We start from the raw sequence: 13,173 nt of genomic DNA, 5'->3' as shown, positions 1-13,173 counted from the left end.
CACAGCCACTCATGTAGACCCACACAGGCACAGATACACTTACAGAAATTGCAAGAGGATATGCTTATATTAATTCTGTTGTTGTTTTAATATTGAATGGGTGCTCTTCGTTTGGAACGGATCTGCCTTGCATCATACCGCAATATAACTGGTGGACACCTTACTTATCCTTTGTTTAATTTTTAGTTTTAAAATATATCATAACAATGAATGTGGGAATAAAATATATTTATAAACTAGTGAAAATGTATACTAGTAACTTATGGGTCAAATTGTAGTGCACGTTATATTAAAAAAATGTTGAAATTCACTAAAACAAAAAACCCGAAGGTTACAGGAGTGTTAGGGAATAGCATTAAAAAAACGTAGAAATTCACTGAAAAAAACAAAGGTTACAGGGATGTTATAGTTAGGTTCAGATTTTACACACACAAATCCATAGAAATTCAGCAGTTCTAGTTATCTCAAGTAACTATAACTTATGACCTAAGGTAACTGTAACTTGTGCCTTCGTCATGTACTATTAATTATTGCACATATTACGTCACTTATGACATCTTCTATGACATCATTGATAATATCACTGCAACATTAGCAAAAAATTATTGATGAGAAAACTGCGCATGGCGAGTATAGTTACTTTAAGGCATGAGCCGTAGTTACTTAAAATAACTATAACTGCTGAATTTCTATGGTTCTGTGTATGTAAAATCTGAACCGAACGATAACGTCCCTGTAACCTTTGATTTGTTTTTTTAGTGGTTTTTTTTTTTTTATTATTCTATTTTCGAACTGTAACATCCTTGTAACATATATATGTATGTAGAATTTATTTTTTGTTTTAGGATCATACAATATTTACCAGGCAACAATGTCATATGGCCCAGTATTGTAATCAGGGAATTCATATGACATCATAAATCCTGATATTGAAGACAGACTGGTTTGTAAATATCACCAGAGTCCTAAGATGACTATAAGACTACATTACCCATGTTACTTATTAGGTATTTCTTATGTAGCATGTTTATTTTGGAGTAGTTAGCTTGAAAAATACGTTTTGTTTCAAATCGGAAAAAGATATTTGAAAATAGTAAGTAAAATACATACTGTATTGCTTAGTTGACTGCAGTAAAAAATAAAAGAACTATACATTGATATGTAGTTGAAAATGTAGAATTTTAGGAAAAAAACAGTGTGCATTGTTGAAATAAATATATTGTGGCTGTGAAAGAGAGAGTGGATCTAACAGGCTCTGACTGAAATTACAATCTTACAGTTACATTCTTTAGGTTTTGATTGTTCATGAATAGATTATCAATAAATCTCTGGATAATGTTCAGGGCCAGTGGGAGTGTGTGATTTTGTTGCTGCAGCCTTTGCAACATAATTATAAATTTATCATTCCTGACAATTAATTTGTAGATTTCAAGCACAATTATTGTTTCTAGCCCAAAATGATCAATATAATGCTGCCAGAGAATGTGCTGATTAATTTTGTATAGTTCACTTTTTCTAGACGCATTATTTATACAACCCTTCTTAAATATGTGCCCAATGGTTTGGGGGCTGTCATGAGGATTGAACCCGTTTTTCAGAAAGACCCATGACATATTTTCAATGTATCATGGGCTATAATGAAATATGCTTTTTTTTAATACCACTGCATTTTGCACAGTAAAATCACCCAGACATGTTAGCCAGGTGAAATAAAATGCCCAATAATGCTTGTTAATTGCGACAAGTGTAGTTAAAAAAAACAGATACACACACTTCTTACTACTTTGCAAAGAGATATTACTACTGTAGAGCCCAACTAACTTGAGGGAAAAACGATTAACATGTCATAGTTTTCGTATAGAATCACTTTACAGAAGAAATGTTTATAACCAGTGCACGAAAGAAAATACCATATCATAAATCATACATTTATATCCAGATCAACAGAGTGCAATATGCTATCTATTGTGGATCCCGGCCTTTTTCCCTACTCAACAATTGTAATAAATTGCATAAAACACTTTGTACATCTGCAGATTGGGGACCCAGTGTAGTTTTACATAGACATACAGTCCTGCCCTGGACACAATTATTTTTTTAAGACCGTTTTAATGTAATTAAGAGTTGCCTGACAGTTGAAGTAAAATTGCATGAATTGTTAAATGGTTTCTTGTCCCTTTCGTAGGGCCCCCTAAAGGTAACTGTACAGGAACTTGATGGGTCTTTCAACCACACCCTGCAGATTGAAGAGAACAGTCTAAAACATGACATACCATGCCACTCGAAGAGCAGAAGGTATGGGTCAAGTGAATCGTTTTTCATGTTGTAATTATTTATTTTATTTAGTTATGGGTATTAACAGGAGTATGTGTTCCTCTTGTGAACTTACAGGTGCACGTGATGGCATCTGTAAAGTCTGTAAAGGTGACTATATGGCATTAAATCATATGATGGTGAGGTGGAGGGATTATAAATCGTGGGGAAAATGTTAATCCTTTGAGTGGAAGGAGGATGGCATGTTATTCACATTTATATGATGCATGTTCTTATGGTACCATGATGCATTCTACAAGTGTTTTTTGTATGGATATGGAAATCCGTCTGCAGACTGGAGAAATTGTTTGGTAGTCTCTGTTTTGTTGGCGCTTGTATGTGATTAGTTAAGAGATGAGGGTTGGTCTGTGGTGTGAGGGAGATTGTTCAGGTTTTCTACGGGAGCAGAGACAGCCACTAGAAATGTCCATTTCTAATGACTGCCTGTTGCCACCAGACTGAATCACTAGTTATTTTCCGCAGTAGCAAGCCACCAGTGTCAGGTGGCACTACATGAATTAGAGCGCAGAGCTGAGGGACCACCCAAATATTATTTTAAGTCCATATAAGCCTCGAGAAGAGGCGGTGATGTGTTTTCCTTTTTTCTCACTCCTGCACTGGAAAAAGCATCATAAACAGAAGATTTGGATCGCTGCAGGCTTAGTGATTCGCCCTTAGCACCACAATCTCATGCATTTGAGCTGTGCGCTAAGTGGCATGCTTCTTAGATAGTCTACGGTCTTGTATTGATGATGACCCTGCAGTGGTTTTAACTTGAGTGGTTAGCCTGCTCTACATATGACTTGGTTGTGGAAATTCTGAGATTTTCTTGTGCACAAGACATTTTTTCTGGTAAAAAGTTTGTGTTAAACCCTGTTCAAGCAGGTGCTACTATGCCTCAACTCTGGGGTTTATGGTCATTTGCTTTGGATGTCCCTAGGTCTCTGTTAGTATGCCACTGCAAACTGGGCTAATTACAACCACTTCAGCACTTGCTTCTCAGATCTAGTGATGGTGTTAAGTCACAGGCTCTCAGGGAGGTGGTGTGGAGGTGCTTGAGCTTGCACTAAAAAAAAAACGCACATTAGTATAACAAATAATTTTCCAATCTAGTGCTTGGCTTTGAAAAAGAAAGGGCTTTCATACAATTAAATATTAGATGCAGCAAAATGTACATTACGCGAATTAGAGTCCTGGTTCTAGAGTAAGTCATCCCCCCTTTCCACAAGTTCCCTCCCCAGGTCTGGTTCTAGTGTGATTAGGCGCATGTGCAGATTACCCCGGTACTCTTGTGTTAGCACACAGTCTTAACGCAGTTCACTGGTTGTCACCCAACAAGGTTCTTTCAGTCTGTGAATGGGCTGTCACTTCTTGGGAAACCGCCTGGATCCTCCAATGCTTAACCTCATTCTGGCCAACCATGAGCCTGCAGTTTCTCTAGGCCTGATCAGTGTTTGTATCTGGTTGATGCGGCTGTGGTGTCAAATGAATGCTCAGAGGAGTGCTAGATCTTCTCATCGCTTGTCCGGTGGGTGCTCGATGCAACCAGTTTATGCTGTTTAGATCCTAATTATGGCAGCTGCATACAGCCAAGCTAAAGCAATTGGTTATTTCTCACTGGTTGATTGGTGCACTGTAGCTTCATGGTCACCAATGTCTTAGGTCGCCAGGTTGCTGTGGATCATGCTGCAACTTGGTGCAGCAGCTTCAACCATGCTGCAGTTTTATGATTTAGGTGCACCATCTCTGGTCATGCCACAACTTCATAGATCAGGCTTAGTGGGCCAGTGCATGTCACAGTTTTACAGTTCTTACCAGGAATCTCACTAGAGTCTCTAGGGCATGCAGACACTGGACCACACAGATAGCTCTCTTTACAGCCCTCTGCTTCTGTAGACCCCCACTGCCCCAGGGTCACCATGCACCTTGCTTCTTCTTCTCCATTCTTCCTGTATGGTTGGCAGGCTTATTCAGTCGCACAACAGGCATGCTGGTTTCTAGGCATTTTAGGACAGGTAATCAACTCTTGCAGGAAGATGTGAATTCAGCTAATGTCTTCTCACCTATGAGAAGCTGGCTGTTAGACACCAGCTCTGGTTGCACAGCACTCCACAATATTCCGCTGAGGACGTTCTTAGTCATAGAGAAGTTGAAACTGGTTCAATAACTGGGCCAATGGGTCCCACGTTTATTCAGTCAAAGCAGACAGAGGATATAGATCAATCAGGAATTTGTAGAGCGCACTACTCACCCGTGATGTTCTCATGAGAGATCCACTGTCTGGACTTTCAGAACTAGTTTGAGATGATTCTTTGAAGTGTTGTCTTATGTTGCTCTCCAGACACAGGTTTTGCCTAGCCTGGAGCACCCTTCACAGACGCACAAAGAGATGTGAGCTTTCTGCTCCTTATTTCACTAGCCACACTGAACATTTAACAAAGAGAAAAACAGAAGACTGGGATTAAACTATGTAATCTCTAATGATATGATGTTTGCAGTTTATGCTAAATACAGCCTGGGACTAAGCTCCCTTGTCCCTGTGGAAAATGCAGGATCAACACCAACTGGAGACAAGAAACTTGATGGACTATAACCTATGAACCACCTACTCATTACGGGAGGATGATGCTTTATGGGCATCAAATAGTCTTTGAGACTTTACAGGAGGATTATGTGTTTGTTAATGAACTTCAAACCTATTTCACTATAAATAGACACAATATGCATCCACATTATTATTGTGTTAAACCTTTATTAAATTCAGCATCCTAATATAGTGCAGATAATGTCTGTATTTGTAAATAGGTGGTTAATTTGTAAAACAATACGTGTCGGGCCCTCATCAGAAGGACACAGCAGCTTGCATCATCCATTGCTCCTGCCAGAGCTGTCAATTGCAATACAAACACAACTACTAACTATCACAAACCTACAAGTGTGACAATTCATACTATTCAAGGTCCTCAAAGCTATATGCATGGCTTTGGCAGCACATATTACTGATTGTTAATGTTGATTACATTAAAAAGCAGCTGTTGATGTGCTCATACCAAAATTTGGCAGACAGTGCCACCATGTGACAGACCGTCACAAGCCCTTGTGATAAGAATTAAGTGCTGTGCCGAGCACCGGAAACCACACGCTTAAATTAAGGAATGGTAAATATGAAGATAAAATAGGGCAATACAATCCATCAAGGAATTTTAAAAATAATTGCAACATTGTGCCAATATTGCATAGGTCTATTTCATAGCATGATGAAATTCCTGTGTTTTTGAATCCCTGCCTTCTAGCTCTATCGAAGTTGTCTTAGCACCAAAAGTACCTATCTACGTTTCTTGAGGTGGCCTCCAGCCCACATACATTACCCGAACAACAGGCCTGTTGTTCTGTACTTTGAATAGGTTGTTTTCTTGTTCTCAGCCTTCATTATGGTGTTTCCCAATCAAGCCAGTAAGTACAGGGTGGCGCTGACAACCTGTATCCTTCACTTAAGATCTTTACAGGTATAGCTTACATAAACCAAGTCTCCCAGGAAGTCGAAAATTCCTGCCTGCCTAATGCATGTCTGTACCTACCGTAAAATACAAGTTTCTGGTTATTTTGGAAAGGTCCAGCATCTGTCAGAATGATGTAAAATGCAAGAATTAACATATTAATCTTATTGCACCTTCAGTGAATTCTGTCACACATTATAAATCATATGAATACATATACATAAATAATTCTAATCAACATATTTGTATATACTTCAATATATGTTTGTGTGCTTTGATAGATGTAAAAGCTAGGCAAAAATCCCTGGGGCCTGATGTGACTATGGGGATGGTGCAAAATCAAAACATAATAAAAAAAGGGATCAAAAGCCGGCTTATGATGGCTTTATATAGAGCAACAGCAGCTGTGATTATCTTTCTTTTGTTTTACTGAGTTCATACCACCCCAAAAATAGATTGGAGCAAAATCTGACATGATGATTAAAAGCATCAGTTGTATAAGACAAATCAGACGTCAGAGATGTATGAACTATGTGAAGTGATACATTTACTCAGCAACTGTTGATGATGAGTTGTTATTAAAGATTTTGCAATTGCAGGTAAGTAGGAAATCAGAGGCAGAGTTAAAGGTGCAACATCAGGTGTTGAAGCACTTTATAAAGCAACACTGTGTGTCCGAAAATAGTGAGATTGTTGGTCTCATGAATGCCGATATGTGTCAGCACAGGTGAAGATTTATATGCAGCAGCTTTTGACAATAGGTTGAAAACATTGAAATAAAGTCTCACTTTATGAGGATGAGGTTTGGGGAAACACTCAGCTTAACAAGCACTTCACCTTCACAATAGAATGCAGTAAGTGTGTGGAAGTGATGTTCAGTTGGATGGGGTACATTGTAGTTCATGTGAATTCTGTTTGTTAAGCATGAAAAAAAAAAAACAATTGAACACTCTAGGATGAGGAGAGTTAATACTCCACAAAAGAGATTTCAAAACAAATAACCAAAAAAATGAGTGAATCTAAAATTAGTCTTGAAGCCAATCAGTAAGACAGCTCTAATCATTTTAACAACTTAAGTAATGCCATTTGTGTTTTAGGCTTGCACCACGGTGTGCAGTAAATCAGCAAATGTGTCAGAAATTGATTTTGCAAAAGGTGCTGAATTTTAGGGGCAGAATGGACTTTTTGAAGAACAAATGTATTGGCTGCACAGGTTAAAGACACCTCTTTCTGAGTTAAGACTCCTTATTTATCTTACCAAAGCATGTATCTGGCATGTCTACATTCAAAGTGATTTCAGAGGTCTTGATTGAAATAGCAATACGGTGTTTTGCGACCACAAGACCCAAAATTGTGTAGTGCCTATTTTGTTTTCTGGTGGGGTTTTGTGGAAGTAGACCTAATAGAAATTTTCCAATTTCCAACGGAACATCCCATCCCTTAGTGACTATCAACTGGGTGTATCTCCTTCCAGAACCTCTGTATTTTGGGGCGGTTCAATGACAAATGGAGAAAATAAGCTTCATCCTTTTTTGCATTTGGGGCATGCATGATCTCAAGAGGGATATATAGCATGTAAGACCATGGGTAAGAGATATAAACCTGTTGAAACGTGTAACTATATTTGTTGGCCATACAGCTGACAAGCCCTAGGAATAGGCATTCTAGTCTCCCTGATAGAAAGGACTTTGTCAATGCACTAACACTAGACAGAAAGCAAGTTAAACTGCACCACCCTGCAAACCACTGAGGAGCAATTGGAAGTCAAGATTTCCAGGTTACACACAATTCTGTAAAATATCACAAGGATAATTATAATCCAAATGCTCTTTAATACTAGAAAGGCATTCTCAAGAACATTAGCAAACAATTGATATATTTTAAAGATTTATTTCAAAATCAAAATCCTGTCTTATAGCACACTACATACATCGAAACAGTAATGAAAACAAACAGAATAGTAGCTGCAATGTTTACGAGTAATATGAACAGCAAAAAATATTGCATCATATTGGCTGTTTAAATTGATCCGAACCATACCCTCGTATCTTTGGCTTTCCTAATCTAAACCCAACACCAAAAGACCTAATTCACGGTTTAATGATGGTTCAGACTTGCATACTTGTTTTCAATAGTGAAACTACAGTATAACAGCATTGTCTGCTAGTCTCCTTTGCGCCAGCAGACAGGCTGTTAAGCCAGCAAGGGAAGGCTAAATGTGCTTCCTGTTAGCATTTAACAAAAGCAGGTGAAGCGTTTCTGCATTGTCTGTCTAGTCTGTCTCCTGACGCAGAGTTCCACTCTAGCTCTTCACACTATCTTCCTCACTTAAATAACATTATCTGGTCATTGTTGAACCTTTCAGAATAAACAATTAGCAGAAAGACCAGATGCCTTCTAACTTATTTTATTTTCTGTAATAATGCCAATTGCATGATAATAATGAACTAGAAATGAAATTATGAACTTCCATGAAATCTTATTCGCAATATAAAAAAAAAACAATTATTTTTAAAGAAATTCAGTTCAGATTAAATACACTGTATATATTTGAACAGCTTTGATTATTCATATTTAAAAAAAATAATAACATTAATAAATGTGTCTACTACATTGGTCACTTAGATCTGAATCAGTGACATATGGAACTCGAAAAGGGGGATACCTAGGAGAGAAAATATGAAAATTATAGCAAGACTATATATCTGTACCAAACAATGTTAAATTGTATGTTCCATTCTGGACCATTGGATTGAAATCGCTAATAGTTATTTTTTAGGTTGAGTAAGCATGGCAGTGCGCAAGTGCTGCTTTTTCTACGTGTTGGTATGTATCTGGGCTTTTAACCACATCCAGTACCACTCTTTTGTGGGCTTGCCCTTCAAAAGTCCTTTAATGACATTGGTAAATGGTTTATGTTTGGCCTTCCTTGGAGAGGTTTTATTACCGCCTTGGCCATCGCCCCTGTTGCATGGCTAATTGCACTTTTGCAGATAAGTTTGAATGCGAGCTAACTTTTTTTTCTCCTTTTGTGTGTCTCTTCACTCTGGTGCTAATGGTGACCGTAGTGCTGTGAATCGGCTGTGAAACTGTTTTACTTTTCGTTTTCAATTTATGTGGCAAGAAAAGTCTGGTTAGGAGTTTACAACGCCTATAGCTCTAACTCGAGCAAATGCGGTACCCATCGATTTGCAAATGCTTGTTTCTTTCTGTTTCCAAGCAGCAAAAGTGTCAAATTAATTATCTCAATTGATGGTGTTTTAAAATCTTTAAGGGACACAAAGGTGATGCTAATTTTTTGCTGCAAGAACTTATTTACAAATATAATTTACAAAGCTTTTGATCAAGGTGTCAGTGCCCTGAATGTGCACAAATTAGTTCCCCAAGTATTTATTTCATTAATGTGTTACTTTGTTCTAAAAACAATCAATGGACTGTGGTGAATGAATATATCTATGACTAGTTATCAAAATCTTTTTAAGCTTTTTGGGTTCTTGAAAATAGTAAAATGCAGTCAGATCAGATCTGTCATCACTGTTAATTTATGAAGGCCTTCTCACGTATGTTTAGGACTGTTAACCTGAAAGACCCCTCAATGTCCCCACTGTGTAAAAGAATATACTTCCCTCTGGATGTTGGATGGATTTAGTGGTGTGCATAGTGATGGAAACACAAGTGTTCCAGATGATTTTCTATTACAAGATATGGATCTCCGTTCTCTAAGGAAGCAGACAAACTCCAGTTACGCATCAGTTTTTTAACAGCATTTATATCCCATGAATTTGCACTAGGCCCTGGAGTGGTGTCATCCAATGAGATTTTTAAAACATAATGAATTTACCACCTTTCTGTAGGGCCCAAATTTGATAAAGAAAACCAGCAAGCAAAGAATATGCGGTGATGTTCACTACATGCTAACCCCTTGTAGCTCCGTGGGAATTAGAATGCGGATGCAGTTCTTGAAGGACAGGGGGTGGTGCTAAGCTTTCTGGGAGATACTAACCAGGCACCATCAGCAAGGTTATAATCCGCATTGTAGTCCACAAAAGGAATGATGATATTCCCATAAAGATCCAAATTTAGGATCATGGTGGGCGGATACAGCTGTTTCAGCCCAGCCATAGTTGAGCATCTGTAGCGTACTCTAGTTAGAAAAATGGTTGTTTATCATGTTTCTTGGAGAGACAAAAGAAAAACTTCTCCAGTTTCAATTCGGCTTGTTTCTAGATAGCACTGTTTCATTTCAGTCAATGTAGATTCTTCTGGTGGTGTATATAAGATTGCATTTGCAGAAGTGGCAATCGTTAATATATTTGCAGCAGGTTCGTTTGTTTAAGATGCTGCTTATACCATCCCTGGATAAGTACTTGATTTACTTAGTGACGGGTGTAAAGTTGATGACACAGCAGGCTCATTAGTTTCCGGTGAGGGGCCAAAGTCATTTCCAGACTAGGCAGAAGATACACTGGATTAATCAGAAATCACTTGTTAGGGGAAATTAAAAAAAAAAACACAACACGCCAGGAGGCCTAAAATCCAGCTGGTGTTTGATGCAATATTGCAGGCATCAACGCAAAATATCAAAAGACAGTTGTCATTTTAGGTGACTATGGCATTCACTACAAAACAGACATTTGGAGCTAAGCACTAAACACATGTAAAACCTTTCATATATACAATTTCCCTCAATACAAGTCAATGCAACATGACCTTGTGAACAAAAATTGTTATTCTCAGTGAAAACATCTAATGTGCAGGAGCCTGGATATTGCCCTCAAGAAAACGCATGGTAGCATAGAGGGAGACGTATCATTCATATACACAAAATGTGTTTCGTTATTCACACAAATCCCTGCTTTCCTTACTAGGTTTGAAAATGAGGTTGTGGTACTGAAAAAAATGCTATGTACAACATGGAGCTTCACAGCTTCTGGGCTTGCAAATACCCTGAAATGTTTGTGATTAGTACAATGCCATGGGGAGCTTTCAAAAATAGAAAACAACATTTGTAGTTGAATAATAGTGGATAAATCTGTAGTTTCATATATACTTATGAGCATTTTTCGCCATAAGCGTATATGAACATAATACACACAGATGTTAAATAAGTTTTCACACACTTTGATATTTGGGCCCATTAATATCTCAATAGAATCAGCCACTTAAAAGAATCTACCACGTAGTGTTTTTTTGATGCAGTCAATTAACACATTTCTATTTTTCTTTGCATCGAGAGGTGGTGGCAAGATTACATGTATGTGTCTTCTACCTCATGAACTGGAACAAGTGGTCTGTAAGCTGGTCTGAAGACTTGCTTATCATCAATGCGTTCCTGAGCTTTCTCTCCATGTTTGAGCAGCCACCCACCAACCTCTTTATCTTAAATTATGGCAGAGTCGTTTTTTATTGGCGAGTGTCGGTCTAATTTGTTGGATATTCTGTAACAAATCTAATCATGAAACAGGGTGAGGTGAGTTGTTTTTTGACTCCGCCCCTTCCAGGCAGATCGAGATCCGGTACGTATATTGGCTCACAAAAGGCTCTGGTATGAGGTTTGGCCACCAGTACTCTTCTAGTCAAATTATTTAGTGCTCTGTGAGCACTGTACAGATTGTGGTAGCATGACAATCCTGTATCCAATACTCTAGCAGCCTAGGTTTGCTTATAAGTATGTTGGCTCCCTCAACCATGCTGTTCGATTGCAGATAGGAAAACTGCAAATATAGCAGTCATACCTCCAAAGCAAATACAACATCCAAAAACACTTCAGCGGTGAATGCAGGACCATTTTCCGAATGAAATATATGAGCTGCTTTCATTGCTGCAATACTGCGCAAGTCTTTTATGATCACTGGAGCATTGGTCACATCCAAAGGAGTCTAGGGCACGTATTGACTTCAACCAATATGTACTTAAAATGATTTACTGTTGGTAATGGAGCACAACACCAGTTTGTTGGATGTTGTGAAGGGAAGAGGTGCTGGTCCTAATGCAATTGAATGCAGTGTTTTGTTGGCATATGGCACATTGCAGTATGTGATTCTTTGCAATGTTTGGAAATATGGTGACCAGTATAATTGTTGTAGCACCAACACAGTAGCACTGATGCCAGTATAAGTGTTGTAGTAATTAAACTGCAGTGACTTTATTGGTTTGCCTGAAATGTTATGAGTTGTGTCCCAAGCCTCTGTTTAGTATTTGGAATATTGTTATTTAAAATCTTTGAATTCTAGAGCTATCCCAGTACTGCTGTGGAATCGCCTGGGATAGTGGTGTGAACTGACAGATCTTCAAATTACCACAATACCTCTTTTCAGCTTTGCATTGGGACTTCAAAAGAATTGTGTCAACTCTATAATAGACAGACTTCTTTATCTTTGTATCGAAGGTTGTAAGGGTTGATGCATTTAGCATCATCTTTGCTCTTGTGATGCTATTAATTGTGTTTGACCAATGGTTTTGTGTTTTACCACTGCACATATTAGTTGCTCAATGTTCACCAGTAGCACATTGTATGTTTTGTTCAGTTTAGCTGCCTATTGGCTTTAACATGGAGTTAGCCATTACATTTTGTATTCAGTTTAGCTGCCTGTTGGCTTTAACATGGGGTTAGCCATTACATTTTGTATTCAGTTTAGCTGCCTGTTGGCTTTGACATGGCATTAGCCATTACATTTTGTATTCATTTCAGCTGCCTATTGGCTTTGACATGATATTAGACATTACATTTGGTATTCAGTTTAGCTGCCTATTGGCTTTGACATGATATTAGACATTACATTTGATATTTAGGTTAGCTGCCTATTGGCTTTGACATGACATTTGATATTTAGGTTAGCTGCCTATTGGCTTTAATGTGGAGTTAGACATTGCAGTTGAGACATTACAGAGGAGCTGTGTTTTTCCAAGCTGTGTTTTTCCACAAGATGGACCAAGCTGTTTTCTTCACACCAGACCTTAGCTGATAAGAGCATGTAGATTTTGTGTTTACCTCGCAATCCAGTCTGAGAGCGAATTTGCTCAGGAGAACTGGCCCCTCTCCAAGGTTATTCGGCTCTCACACTGAGTTCGCTTTTAAGGATGACTCTGGGTTACAGTGAGTTAGATTTGAATCTGCTTGACTTCAGGCTAGAGCTAGACGTCAATTGGCAGTCTCCCGTTTGGGTAGGGAATCTATTTCTCGCAGTTGACCGGAGTCATCAACTTGCAGACCCAAGAAAGATGAAGCTGAGTTTAGGCCCTACCGCCTTGCTCATACGGTGATGAATTTTGACTTTTATGCTTTGCTTTGCAGTTATGTTACATTATAATCACCTATATTTGCTGTGTACATTGCAACTGAGAAGTACTTTGATAAATCTTG

The 13,173-nt window shown here is 38.3% G+C and overlaps 1 protein-coding gene across 2 annotated transcripts in view; it reads left to right on the top strand.

The window, feature by feature from the left end:
- Positions 1–13,173, top strand: part of TAF2 (TATA-box binding protein associated factor 2) — a 663,535-nt gene that overhangs the window by 287,959 nt on the left and 362,403 nt on the right. For both annotated transcript variants that reach the window (XM_069220673.1, XM_069220672.1), the window contains exon 14: positions 2,186–2,295. In XM_069220673.1, the coding sequence (XP_069076774.1) occupies positions 2,186–2,295 (110 nt within the window). The remainder of the gene's footprint in view (positions 1–2,185; positions 2,296–13,173) is intronic.

Source organism: Pleurodeles waltl, chromosome 2_2 (assembly GCF_031143425.1).
Source record: "Pleurodeles waltl isolate 20211129_DDA chromosome 2_2, aPleWal1.hap1.20221129, whole genome shotgun sequence".
NCBI classification, from domain to species: domain Eukaryota; kingdom Metazoa; phylum Chordata; class Amphibia; order Caudata; family Salamandridae; genus Pleurodeles; species Pleurodeles waltl.
The sequence above is the reverse complement of the archived record's forward strand: the minus strand, read 5'-3'. Positions and strand labels throughout refer to the sequence as shown.